The sequence below is a fragment of the Sminthopsis crassicaudata genome, chromosome 4 (genome assembly GCF_048593235.1).
Source record: "Sminthopsis crassicaudata isolate SCR6 chromosome 4, ASM4859323v1, whole genome shotgun sequence".
NCBI lineage: Eukaryota > Metazoa > Chordata > Mammalia > Dasyuromorphia > Dasyuridae > Sminthopsis > Sminthopsis crassicaudata.
Genome location: NC_133620.1, coordinates 290,006,062 through 290,021,157, shown reverse-complemented (window position 1 = coordinate 290,021,157; position 15,096 = coordinate 290,006,062). Strand labels below are relative to the sequence as shown.

Genomic DNA, 15,096 nt, shown 5'->3' with positions numbered 1-15,096 from the left:
TGGCATTGTGACTGGTCAATTCAGGAATCTTTTTTTCACATTCTTCTTCCCAGTAGGAAAAATGTGCATAGAGCTTTATGGTGTAGTGGAGAGTGCTTCAGACTGGGAGTTGGGGCTCTTGGGTTTCAGTACTGGTGTTGTCTCTAACATGTTGTAGTGGCACAGGAGAGGGAGCATTGGATTTGAGCAACTAGCTTTAAAGTCCATATTTGTTACTTAGTATTTGTGTTATTTTTGACAGAATACCTCCCCTTCTAGACCTCAATTTCCTACATAAAATGAGGGGTTTGGACCAAATAATTTCTAGGTCTGTTTTTTTTTTTCATCTTTTTAGTTGCCTTGTGGGGGTAGGGTGGGGAATGAGAGTCTCCTGCAGAGTCTACAGCACTTGGAAAAATTATATTTTGGTGATATTTTCCTATATAAGAATTGCCTCCCAGCCCAGACAAGTCTCCCCTCTGCCAACTCATAGTATCTGTGATCTTGTAGGTCTTGGGATGCCTTCGTGCTTAGAAGGTAAAAACTTTCAGAACTTAATTTTTCTAGCATCATGTTCTTGTCACTTTGCTTGGACAATGGCAAAACATTATTAAAACTGGGATTTGTGACACTGGTTCATTTTTTTCTTTTTCTTTTTAGATGTGGCTTGACAGTTGAAAGAGGATATCTCTTGTCTCTATTTGGCCTTGGATACAAGTGCCTAATAATTCTCATATCACTTATTCTCTTTGTTTGTAGAATTCTAGGCAGCTCATAAAACATGTTATTATCTGGGATAGTGATGAATTGAGCTATCCACCTCTTAATTTAGACTAGGTTCTTGGCTTACTTTTAGCAGAACTTTGAGGTATTAAGATATAAGGACAGGTGATGATGAAAGGGAGAATAGAATGTGCTGTGTGGTGGGAATGGTAAAAGGGAAATATGGGGGCTAAGAAGGATGAGGTGCGGTAGAGCAGAAAGGAATGTGGGGCAGCAACTTTGGATGGTAGAACTATTGTTCCTGGAATTAATGACTAGTGAAACTGTTCTGAGTAGAACCTGAAGTGGTCCTAGAGTTGCAGCCCTCCTGAAAGCTGTTTCTGTTCAGCTTCCCTAGCTAGATTCTTACCACATGATCACAATTTGTTTTACAAATACAGAAAGGTGCCCCCTAGAACACGTCAGAGGAGACCAAAGCTTAGCGGCCTGCTTTAATCCAAGTACTGCTAGATTCTTTCAAGAAAGGGAAGGATTATTGATTGAATTTGTACATTGGTTTTGTCTAATTCATTAGAACAAAGACTTAAGGGGAGGGGAAAGGAATAAATATTTATTCAGAGCCTATATTTATTATGCATTTTAATGTGCTAGACATTGGGGGAAGCATTTTTACAAATATTATCTTGTAACAATCCTGGGAAGTAAGTGCTATTATTATCCTCATTTAACAGGTGAGGAAACTGAGGCACTCAGAAATTAAGTGACTTGCCCAGGGTCACACAGCTAGTAAATGTCCAAGAAAGGATGTGAAGGCAGGTCTTCCTGACTCCAGGCTCTCATGCCCTATATACTATATCATCAGCTGACTCAACATATGTATATTACCCCTAACATTCATTGATTATGTTGCTGGATAACTATCTAGATTGATTCAAATTCTAATCTAGATCAATTTAGATCTAAACCTGCTGTTTTCCCAGTTAACCAGAACAACTGTAGACAGGTTTTTGTCCAAATTATTTTGTCCAAAGATATAATTGTCTTTGTTGACCTCTTTGCTTTGCCATTTGGCATGGTAATGAAACCCAATATATTGGGTTACCTGGTTGGGTTTTTACTACACCTGTCACATCATGTCAATTCTGGGGACATTTGCAAAGGTACACACTGAAACCTTTTGAGCCTCATTAAGCAAAGGTCAGGAATGGGAACAGATGAATTTCCAACTGAGCCTCAGTTATTCCCATAAAAGGAATCCTGATACACTACCCCCAGTTAAACATAAGGACACTGAACCAACCTAACAAGGAGCCAATGGCTGTCGTTCTTGACCAACTCTCTTCAAAGCCGAAAATTCTGTAACAACTCATTTAGCTTCTTAATATATTTCATTTCATGCTTAAGTTTCCAGGCTGTATCATCCAAGCCTTGACTGCATATATTTCTCTCACTTTTGTGGGTTCCCTAAGGAGGGCAGGAAACTGAGTGCTCTCTCATGTTCCCTTTTCCTAAACAGTCTGTTTCTCAACTTCTTTACAACTTTCTTTAGGGCTTGAACTCTTATTTTTAAATTGAAAAGAGTTCCAGCCTATAGATTAGGCTTATTAAAGTGCTGTTAAAACAATAAAGAGACCTGTCAAAAGTTTAGCAGGCCATAGTCACAGGCGATCTTATAATCTAAGATATTCAGAACTAGTATTATAGATTTTTCATTATGATTTGATTTTTAATATTTTTGTTGTGATTTTTAGGATCATAAGATTTGGAATCAACTAGAAGGAACCCATGATCATCTATTCCATCTAGCTCATTTTATAGGTGAGAAAACCTGCTCAAAGACCTTAAGTGAAATAAGGTCACGGATCTAATAAGTAGCAGAGTAGGATTCAAATCCAGTCCTTCTAATATCAAGTCCAGCATTTATTTCCCTGTACCAGTTCTTCCAGACTTTGAGCTGGAAGTTCAAAGGAAGCTAAACAGTTTGAAAAATCAAGGTTAATGAAAGTTTCTCTGACTTCTACTTCATCTAAGAAAAGTATCTCAGACCAACAGAAGCAGTAGGCATGTGAAGATGAGCCAGTGATGCCCGGCAGGGACCTCCATCCTCAGTGCCAAACTCTTCCTCCATCTTACCTTTGTACTGTGGTGTGAACTGCTTCATGGCCAAGGGTAGGGACTCATAGAATCTCTGTTCCTGAGATATGAGGGGTTTGCAGATGGTGTGTTCATCATATTTCATCATGCTCACATGCCCCCCAACCTGATGGACAAAGGGCTCCAGGAGCACCCCAAACCGAGTGTCTCCAGTATCCCAGCTGTCTTGAACAACCATGGTGTTGGGGTCCAATTTTTTCTTGGCTGGAAATTAAATCCCTAGGAAAGGAGGATTCTTCCCAGAAGCTGTGAGAGAGGAGAGAGTTGAGGCAGCAGATTATCAGCAGAACTCCAAAGCGGATATCTGGCTATTCTTCCTATTAATCCTTATCTGCCGTCACAGCAGGAGCTTCTTCAGGAATAGATTCTCACGGATGGCTTTTGAGAAGCAAAGAAGAAAAAGAAATGGTTAAAAGGAAAGAGCATTGTTTTGGAGTACAGGAGATGTTTAGTGGAACCCAGAGGTGATAGTGATCTATGGCTAGAGAATAGAAAAAGAGCTATGCTTTACTGTGACCTTCTTAAAATAAAGGCTGTTTCCCATACTTTTCTTTTAATTGCCTCAAAATAGGCAGAAAACACACAGACCTTCAACTCCTGCTCACTGCCACTCCGTGTACAATTTTAGCTCCCTCATCCTTTTGTAGCAATGTAGAAATCTTGAAAATGCAAGATTTGGGTCATCATCCTAAAACAAAGTATGGCATTGCCAGCTTTTCAGGCAAACACTAGAACCATGGGTAAAGAACAATTGAAGTTGGTTCATTGTGAGGGCAGAGAAAATTTATAGCTTACAGGAATAGTTACTGATGATTATCTTCTATCTCAAATCCATAACTTAGATTTCTACAGCATCTTAAACTTTCTAAAGAACTTTTCTCAAAAAAGCCTTGTGAGACAGATTGGAATTGTGTTCTCATTTTCCATTTAAGTAGTTTGTGAGACCCAGGTAAGCTGTCCAAGAAAGTATCATAAATGAAGCCTGAATCCAGGTCCCTTGATCCCAGGTCCAGTACTCTTTTTACTATAACACATATCCTGTATGTAATAACATCATGAGATGATTCTATACAGTGCTACTCAACAATACCAACTGATTAATATAGTTCCCCATCTTCTAGGGTAATCTGCCAAGGATATGCCCAAATGGGGGGGAAAAGCTGTGTTTTATTAATTGGTTAAAAATGTACCTTTAGGGTCCATTCAAAGAGACTGAAAAGTTTGTGGGCAATTTCAAAGATGCAAAGAGAATGATTTAAAGATAACTATGCCTGTAACTAAGTTGAAGTCTCAAGGCTTCATGTATCAAGTGCATTCCAATTGTCTGAAAAATTCAAATCCAAACATAATCAATTTATAAACATTTATTAAGTACCTACTAAGTGTCAAACAAAACATAAAACTACAATAATTTTTGTGTTTCTAGAATAACAGCTTAAAATCTCATTTTCTAATACATCTCTTCTTAAAATTTTCAGCTCTTACCAGCTGATTTCCCCCTGAAAAAAGTATGGAAGATAGATATTCCAAGGGTGTCTCAGAAATGGGAGAATGAACCCAGCAATTAATGTGTGTGTGTGTGTGTATACATACACACACACACACACACACACACACGCACACACATATATATTTATATCCTTGTCTCCTCTCTTAGAAAGTAAGTTCCTTGTAAGTAGGGATTGTTTCATTCTTTGCAAATGTATTCCCAGAACTCTGTCTATGACCCATAGCAGAGACTTGTATTCCTTGCTTTTTTTCTGATCTTTCTTTTGAGCAACAGACTTCTGGGGTGACTGTTGGGCTTCTTATTTTTATGTGTAAACTGAATCTCTGGATCTTATGAGGTCTTCTTCCCTTCCTCTCCCTCTGAGAACACTTGCCAATATGGATGCTGCCTCAGTGATTATAACATTGGGTAGAACAAAGACACTGGGACTTTGACTTACAAATAAGAAGCAGAAGTCGTTTAAGTTCTTGGAACAATTCCTCTATTAGGCTAACATCAACAACCATAAAACTAAATATGAAGGAAGATAAATGCCACCACTGCTTCCTCTCCCCCCCCCAAAAAAAAAGCTCTTGGCAAAATTGTTTCCCTAGAATGCTTCTGGTCATTTTTACTGTAGTATTACTATATTAATAGAAAGAGACTTTCTATTCTTCAGCTTGGCTTGCCTCTGAAAAAGCAGAGAAATTGGAAAAAAGCCAGAAATCACGAAACATATAGATAATATCTATCAGGTTACTTAATGGCAATAATCACATGTGAAGTTAGCATGATGAGTAGCAGGGAGGAAGGAAGAAAAGAGTTCTGTCCTAGGACTGAGAAAACCTATGTTAATTGTATCACTTTTGTCAAAGACTCCTGTGATTTTAGGTGACTCTCTTCACATGTATAGTCTTCATTTTCTCAATCTGTAAAATGAATTAAAAAACAAAACTTGACCATTCCTATGTCATGAAATATATATATAAAGTGATATATACTTTAAATTCTAAAAATGAAAAAAAAGGTACTTTGAACCCTACAAGATAATACTTTTTAAAATAAATTTATTTGCTAGCATAGTTGTACTGTAGAATATATATATGTATAAATAAATCCATTTAAAATACATTTTATTTGCTGTTCCATATTTTTTAATAATATGTACATGTTGTGCTGGAAACACAGATGTTAATAGCACCCAGCTGTGCCTCACATAAGGACAGCACCTGAAACACATATGGCAGATTCAAATTTGCATCATGCATGTGTCCTGGATCTACTTTGTATTCCGAAGTTGGGCCCTTGGGAAACAGATAGCTATGTTAGCCATACAGAGGTCTGTGTTTCATCCAGGAGTGATTATAGAGGAGTTCAATTACTGGTTCACTCTGCAGTTTCAGAATGAAAATTTTGGAATATCTGTCTTCCATCCTCTTTTCCAGGGAAAGATCAGCTGGTATGAACTGGACACTTTAAACAGAATTGTGTTAGAAGAAGAGATTTTTAAGCTGTTGTGCAAGAAACACAAAAATTGGTGTAGTTTTATGTGTTTTGTCTGACATCTAATAAATGCTTGTAGATTATATTTAGATTTGAGTTTTTTAGACAACTGGAATGTAACTGATACATGAAGGAGTAAAATCAGGAGACAGGTGCTCCCCTTAGAGAGTGTCAAGTTGGAGAAGGTAGCAAAGGTTCCAGAGGCTGAGGGGAATGAGAATTAAGAAAAGGTCAATGACACCTCTAGATTGGCTAAGATGACAGGAAAAGATAATGATGAATGTTGGAGGGGATGTGGGAAAACTGGAACTGTGAATGAATCCAACCATTCTGGAGAGCAATTTGGAATTATGCTCAAAAAGTTATCAAATGGTGCATATCCTTTCACCCAGCAGTGTTTCTACTGGGCTTATATCCCAAAGAGATCTTAAAGGAGGGAAAGGGACCTGTATGTACAAGAATGTTTGTGGCAGCCCTCTTTGTAGTGGCAAGAAAATGGAAACTGAGTGGATGCCCTTCAATTGGAGAATGGCTGAATAAATTATGGTATATGAATGTTATGGAATATTATTATTCTGTAAGAAATGACTAACGGATGATTTCAGAAAGGCCTGGAGAGACTTACATGAACTGATGCTGAGTGAAATGAGCAAGACCAGATCATCATTATATACTTCAATAATAAGACTATATGATGATTAATTCTGATGGACATGGCTCTCTTTAACAATGAGATGATTTAAACCAATTCCAATTGTTCAGTGATGAAGAGTGCCATCTACACACAAAAAGAGGCCTGTGGGAGTGGAGTGTGGACCACAATATAGCATATTCACGCTTTCTGTTGTTGTTTGCTTGCTTTTTTTTTTTTTTTCCATTTTTTTTTCCTTCTTGATCTGATTTTTCTTGTGCAACAAATTAACTGCATAACTATGTATACATATATTGGATTATACATAAATTGTATATATATATATATATATGTGTATATATATATATATATATATATATATATATATATACACATATATATATATATATACAATTTATGTATAATCCAATATATGTATACATAGTTATGCAGTTAATATATATATATATATATATATTTAACATGTATTGGACTACCTGCCATTTAGGGGAGAGAGTGGGAGGGAAAGAGGGGATAATTTGGAACAGAAGCCTTTGCAAGGGTCAATTGCAACAATTCCCAATAAGATCAGGAATGAAACAAGGTTGCTCACTATCACCATTACTATTCAATATTGTATTAGAAATGCTAGCTTTGGCAATAAGAAAAGAAAAAGAGATTAAAGGAATTAGAGAGGGTAATGAGGAAACCAGACTATCACTCTTTGTTGATGATATAATGGTGTACTTAGAGAACCCCAGAGATTCTACTAAAAAGCTATTAGAAATAATCCGCACCTTTAGCAAAGTTGCAGGATACAAAATAAACCCACATAAATCATCAGCATTCTTATACATCACTAACAAAATCCATTCGCGAGAAGTATAAAGAGAAATTCCATTTAAAGTAACTACCAATAGTATCAAATATTTAGGAATCTATCTGCCAAGGGAAAATCAGAAACTATATGAGCAAAACTACAAAACACTTTCCACACAAATTAAGTCTGATCTAACCAATTGGAAAAATATTAAATGCTCTTGGATAGGCCAAGCAAATATAATAAAGATGACAAAACTACCTAAACTAAACTATTTATTTAGCGCTATACCAATCAGACTCCCAAAAAAAACTATTTTAATGGCCTAGAAAAAATAACAACAAAGTTCATATGGAAAAACAAAAAGGTCAAGAATTTCAAGGGAATTAATGAAAAAAAAAAAATCAAATGAAAGTGGCCTAGCTGTACCAGATCTAAAATTATATTATAAAGCAGTGGTCACCAAAACTATTTGGTATTGGCTAAGAAATAGACTAGTTGATCAATGGAATAGGTTAGGTTCAAAGGACAAGATAATAACTTTAATAATCTAGTGTTTCACAAATCCAAAGACCCCAGCTTTTGAGATAAGAATTCAATGTTTGACAAAAATTGCTGGGAAAATTGGAAATGAATATGGCAGAAACTAGGCATTGACCCACACTTAACATTGTACACCAAGATCAGGTCAAAATGGGTTCATGACTTAGGCATAAAGAATGAAATTATAAATAAATTAGAGGAACATAGGATAGTTTACCTCTCAGACCTGTGGAAGAGAATGAATTTATGTCCAAAGATGAACTAGATGTCATTATTGATCACAAAATAGAAAATTTTGACTATATCAAATTGAAAAGTTTTTGTACAAACAAAACTAATGTAGAAACAATAAACTGGGAAAACATTTTTACAGTCAAAGGTTCCGATAAAGGCCTCATTTGCAAAATATATAGAGAATTGACTCTAATTTATAAAAAATTAAGCCATTCTCCATTTGATAAATGGTCAAATGAAGAGACAATTCTCAGATGAAGAAATTGAAACTATTTCTAGCCATATGAAAAGATGCTCCAAGTCATTATTAATCAGAGAAATGCAAATTAAGACAACTCTGAGATACCACTACACACCTGTCAGATTGACTAGAATGACAGGGAAAGATAAGACACAATGTTGGAGGGATATGAGAAAACAGAGACACTGATACATTGTTGGTGGAATTGTGAATACATCCAGCCATTCTGGAGAGCAATTTGGAACTATGCTCAAAAAGTTATCAAACTGTGCATACCCTTTGACCCAGCAGTGTCTCTACTGGGCTTATATCCCAACGAGAGAAGGGAAAGAGACCTGTATGTGCAAGAGTGTTTGTGGCAGCCCTCTTTGTAGTGGCCAGAAACTGGAAAATGAATGGATGCCCCTCAATTAGAGAATGGTTGTGTAAATTATGGTATATGAATGTTATGGAATGTTATTATTCTGTAAGAAATGACCAACAGGATGATTTCAGAAAGGCCTGGAGAGACTTACATGAACTGATGCTGAGTGAAATGAGAAGGACCAGGAGATCATTATATGCTTCAACAACAATACTATATGAAGATCAATACTAATGGATGTGACCATTTTCAATCACAATGAGATGAACCAAATCAGTTCCAATCGAGCAGTAATGAACTGAACCAGCTACACCCAGGGAAAGAACTCTGGGAGATGACTATGAACCACTACATAGAATTCCCAGTCCCTCTGTTTTTGTCCGCCTGCATTTTAGATTTCCTTGACAGGCTAATTGTACACTATCTCAAAGTCCAATTCTTCTTGTGCAGCAAAATAACTGTATGGACATGTATACATGTATTTAACTTATACTTTAACATATTTAACATGTATTGGTCAACCTGCCATCTGGGGAGGGGGGGAAGGAGGGGAAAAATTGTAACAAAAGATTTGGCAATTGTCAATGCTATAAAATTACCCATGCATATATCTGGTAAATAAAAACTATAATTAAAGATAAAAAAAGGAAAAATTACCCATGCATAAAAAGCTTTAATAAAAAATTTAAAAAATAAAAGGTCAATGTATTTCATAACTGAGAGATCATTAGTAACTTTGGAGAGAGGAGTTTTAGTGGAATGATAAAGTTGGAAACCAAATTGTAAGAGGTTAAGGGAGAGTAAGGGAAGAGAAAGTGCAGGCATCTATTGGAAGCACTTAAATGCTTTCTATTTCACTCTTCATCCATCCATCCATCCATTCATTATGACCATACGTAGATACATAGGATTTAGATCTGGAAGAGATCCACCATCCACTTTTATTTTAACTCCTTCACAAATCAAGCTAGAAAGGTGATTGGTCAGCATTATTTGTTACAAAGGAAGATCATCTTGGGTGGGTGAATGGGAAGAAGAGTCATTAGCAAATTACAAAGATCATTTTTGATGATGATTTTGAACCTTAAACCTAGAGCTAAAAGGGAACACAGAGGACAACTAGACCAATTTCTTAATTTTATAGAGGAAGAAATTGAGGCACAAGTAAGTTTACTGATTGATTAATCTATTAAGAGTTAGAATTGGGATTTGAAATGCTTTAGTAAACTAAGTATATAAAATTACTATTGTATAGAATATGGCCATTTTAAAGTGGCAAATTAAACCATCTTTTTGCATATATCACTATAATCTATACCAGTTAACCAATTTCATTTAAATCCATTAAAATCACAAAAGGTATATATTTTTGAAAGCTTTTTGAAGAAGATATGCCTATTTGAAAAATTTTTTTTATCACCATTTTGTTTCAAGATGATAGTCCAAACCACCATCTGGCTTCTTTTTATATGTTTGAGTAATGTATCAAATTTTATCAAAATTGATTACTTCCCTGGAAACTAACCAATAGATTGGTAGAATGCTGAATATACAAGTTGCAATATAGACTTCTTTCATTAGTCCATAAAATTCACAGGTCCTAACTAAAATAAGAGCTCCAAACAGTAATTTGACAAGTTTAGATTTCTGTCATTTGACTAGCATCCTTGAGATACTATTGAGGAATACAGAGCATAGGCATGAAGGAGACTGTGATGAGGTATAGGAAAAAGGACACTGAATTTGGAGGCAAAGAATATGTATTTGAATTCTAGCCTTGCAGCTTCCTCCCTGGGTGGTTTCAGACAAGTCACTATTGAGAGGAGTTAAATATAAAAGGAGTAAATTGGATTAGATTAACTCTTAGGCCCTTCCTGTTTTGTGATCTTGTGAATACTATCCACACACAAGGAGCAAATGCGATATTATCTTAAGGGACAAAATTGAATATAATCAAGTGCCAAAATATGTGACAAGTACTCTGGGTATTCAGGAAGAGAGAGGTCAATGCAGGATGGGTTAGCAGAGTTTATGAGAAAGAGGATGTTTGAGCTGATTCAAGAAACAGAATACTAGAATTTGCAAGTGATCTCAGAGGCTGTTATTAAGTCCAATCCTTGCAGAAAGCAAAAATGTGTATAGATGCAGAAGACAGGCAAGAGCTTCTCAGGTGGAGGGGAATAGTGTTTATAAAGGATCAAAGAAAAGAATTAGCCTTTGGAAAGGAAAAAAAAATGAGAAAGAAAAAAATGAAAGCAAACAACAACAAAAAGAGTGAAAATACTATGTTGTGGACCACATTCTGTTCCCACTGTCCTCTCTTCATTTCACAGGGGTGGATAAAATCATGAGATCTCTATTGGATGAATGAGAAATCTGAAAGGGACCTCCAAGGTCCAGTGAAAAGAACAGATTGCCTGGAGAAGTTGATTCTTATTGGGGAGTAGACTGAGAACAGATTGACTAGGAAGAGTAGGACCTGTTATAGGAGTAGGCCCATTCCCAAATAATGATTGCCTAACCCCACTGCAAGAATAACTGGTAAAAGGTAGACAATTGAGGTCAGAAAGAAAATGGAAGCTAAGATAATTAAATTTAGGTGTTGCATAGTATTATCAACAGAGTTGTGGGGTGGAGGCTTCTATGTGCAGAGAAGCTCTAAAACCTCTCTATGTTTTGAAAAATCTTAAGCAGTGAGCTCATGTATGTATGTGGGGGGAAGGAGAAGAGCTAAGAAAGAAAATTATCAAGAAACAACTTGTAGCAGAAAGGAGTGTAATATAAAAATGAGTCTGGTCGTGAAATTCAAAGGCTGGATGCTTTCTGGTCTGCTTTCTCATCACAGAGACTAATATACATTTCACAGGCTTGTCTGGGTTTAGAGGTTTTGTACAAATACTACACAATGTCTTTGTGATACTCAAGGGAGCATTTTTTAATCTATTAGAGATGAGAGGACCTAAAACTATTTAAAGTCGCTTAGGTCATAATGGGAAGGAGAGTTTCTGAGTGTCTTATGAGATAGAGGGTCATATATCATGCTGGGTCATCTGGACTGGGAAGAAAAGACAATTTTTCAGGAAAAAGAATTTTTTAAGAAAGGAATTTTTAAAAAATGTTCTAAAAATTCTTGAAGGGTCCAAATGCATGACCACCCTTTCATTTCTTTCTTTCTTTCTTTTTTTTTTTAAAAAAGTATATAAGGGAAAATATATTTAAAAGTTAAATTGTTAACAATCCTATTTGGGAAAATAATATTTGTAACTCTTGAGAACTGTATCTATTTTTTAAAATTAAAGCTTTTTATTTTCAAAATACATACATGGTGAGCAGAACCAGGAGAGCACTATACACTTCAACAACAATACTGTATGAGGACGTATTCTGATGGAAGTGGAAATCTTCAACATAAAGAAGATCCAACTCACAGCTGATCAATGATGGACAGAAATAACTACACCCAGAGAAGAAACACTGGGAAGTGAATGTAAATTGTTAGCACTACTGTCTATCTACCCAGGTTACTTATACCTTCGGAATCCAATACTTAATGTGCAAAAAGAAAATGGTATTTACACACATATATTGTATCTAGGTTATACTGTAACACATGTAAAATGTATGGGATTGCCTGTCATCAAGGGGAGGGAGTAGAGAGAGGGAGGGGAAAATCTGGAAAAATGAATACAAGAGATAATGTTATAAAAAAAATTACTCATGCATATATACTGTCAAAAATGTATAATTATAAAATTAATAAAATAAAGTTCTTATCCATGTTAATAATAAATGATAATAATAATTAAAAAAACAAAAACAAAAACAAAATACATACATGGATAATTTTCAATATTCACCCTTAGAAAACCTTGTGTTTTAATTTTTTCCCCTCCCTTACCCCCAACCCCTCCCCTGGATTGGCAAGTGATCCAATATATGTTAAACACGTGCAATTCTTTTATACATATTTCCACAAATATCATCTGCACAAGAAAAGTCAGATCAAAAAGAAAAAAATGATAAAGAAAACAAAATGCAAACAAACAACAAAAAGAATGAAAATACTATGTTGTGATCCACACTCAGTTCCCACTGTCCTCTCTCTGCCATCCTTTCATTTCACAGGGATGAATGAGAAAGATGAAAAAGATCTCAAAGACCATCTTTCATTTTGTACTAGGAAGGGAGATTGGAGCACACACATTTTTTTTAACTGACTTGCCAAAAGTTATGCAAAGGGAGAAAGGATTGGAACTCAAGTGTCCTGTCAATTTAATTTGATTATTTTGAACAACCATTCATTAGAGTCATTTTTATGCAAAATGTTGTACTAAGCACAGAAGATATAAAGATGAAAAAACATGAAATTAAAAAGATGAAAAATTATATAATCTCTGTCCTTAGGAAGCTTTCAGTTGCGTAGGGATTGAGACATTTACACAAATAGCTGTAATACAAGTCCAGTGTACCTTCTAGTAGTGGTGAAATGTAGCCTCCAGCCATGTTCTGAAATATATATCTTTTGAATGCATTCATATCCCTGGGAAGGTCTCGGTTCCTCAAAGTAATACTTAATATCTTCTGATGTCAGAAGCTTATTTTGGGGTTTGTTTTATCCTTTGTAAGGGAGAATTTTCTTTTCCTTTCTTCTTCTTTCTTTTAAGATTCAGTCTCCAAACATTTCCTAGGCTTGAGGAGTAAGTGTGATCTTAATACTGCCGTTATTAGTTTAGGGGCCCTTCAGTCACCCACAAATATACTTAACGCCTCTAGCAATGTTCTGACGGGGCTGTCAGGGTGGAAGAAACCAGGGGATAAGATAACTGGAGAGTGAACGCCCCTTGAACAATAGCTGTTCTAGGTAGAGAAGGGAGATTCTGTTATTCTTTCTATCCACCTTCTCCTTCTCCTCTTCATATCTAGCCCTCACATCCAAGTATGAGGCTGGACCACAGGAATCCACCAACTAACTGCTGGTTCTAAAGGATGTCTTCCCTAGCTAGGCTTCTTGGCGTGGGCCTCTCTCACAAGACAGGACCTTGCAGATCATCCGACCCTACTGTATTATTTCGTAGATGAGGAAACTGAGGCCCAGAGAAGGGAATCATTTTTATCTTGTAAATAAACAGTAAGAACCCCGCATTTAGAACATGGTATTCTGTCTCCAAATCCTTAACAACAACAACACACGTGGCCTTTATGAGTCCTTAAGAAATGTCTTAGAGTCTCTTATATTGCAAAATGCTAGGGCATGAGTTCCAGTATCTACTTTCCCCTTGAGTTCCTCCAAGTAAAGTAATCTTCAATGTGTTTTGCAAAATTAAGAAATGTGACATTTGCGTTTTGCTGGTGGTTGGTATGGTAACTTCATGAAAGTGCCAGCTATCGAAGGAAATGAATTTTTAATGTTGGAATAAAAGCTTCACTGAATGGTGTGTGTGTGTGTGCGTGCGCATCTGTCTGTCTGTCTACTGGTTTGTGTGCTCCGGCACCCGTCAGTCACTTCACTGTCCCTGCAGAGGCCACAAGGAAAGATTTGGTCCAACAAAAGGCAGCACAGAAGCCTCTTAAAAGTATTTAATTATCGAGCCCTTAGCTCTATGCCCCACATATTTGAGGGCAAGTGAGATGCCTGCTTAGGACTGAGCGATGCACCTTGATGGATCCAGAAAGAACAGGGGGCTCCCCTAGCTATATATAGGTGTTGAAAAGGTGATAGACTCAGAAAATATGAAAGAAAGCACACCCCAACAAACAACACAGTTTTCAAGTTGAGCTACACATTGGGCCTCTTAAATCTCGTGAAAATCTCTCAGAAGAAGAAATATCTTCCCTCTACCCATCCCCATTGCACTGCTGCCTAGGACTAGGATAAAGTTTATCTGGGGGATAGGATGGCTTGGTCTTCTTGGGAATTTTCTAATCTGAGAAAGTCTGATTCATATAGTGGACTAATGCTCTGTCAAAGGCTTGGGAAAGTTAGTTACACGTGATGTGAAAGGACTTCAGAAGGGGGCCGCTAGGGGGCGCAGTGGAGAGAGCACCAGCCTTGAATTCAGGAGGACCTGAGTGTCTGATCTCAGACACTTTCCTAGCTGTGTGACGCTGGGCAAGTCACTTAACCCCAGCCTCTGGGAAGGGTGAAAAAAAAAAAAGACCTTCAGAAGCCTTATAGGCATCCCCCACCCCACCTCTACTAGCAGCAGCAAAAGCAGCATCATTGGCAGTTTTACCACATTTTAGTCTGCAAAGCACTTTGTTAATGGTTATTCAGCCATCATTGGAAGACTCCCACTTCAGGGGAATCTGTTACTTCTGGAGACATCCAATGGCTCCTCTTAGATCATTTAGCCCAACTCTTTCATTTATATAGACAGAAAAACGGAGGTCTAGGGAAATGACTTGTGCAAAGTCA

The 15,096-nt window shown here is 36.6% G+C and overlaps 1 protein-coding gene across 2 annotated transcripts in view; it reads right to left on the bottom strand.

Moving 5' to 3' along the window:
- The window catches only part of IP6K3 (inositol hexakisphosphate kinase 3), a 34,649-nt gene that overhangs the window by 17,400 nt on the left and 2,153 nt on the right, over positions 1-15,096 (bottom strand). Inside the window, exon 2 of one of the 2 annotated variants that reach the window (XM_074311251.1) lies at positions 2,836-3,234. The exons of the other annotated variant lie outside the window; for it this stretch is intronic. Within the exon in view, the coding sequence (XP_074167352.1) occupies positions 2,836-3,034 (199 nt within the window). The 5' untranslated portion in view covers positions 3,035-3,234. The remainder of the gene's footprint in view (positions 1-2,835; positions 3,235-15,096) is intronic. 2 annotated transcript variants of the gene reach the window in all.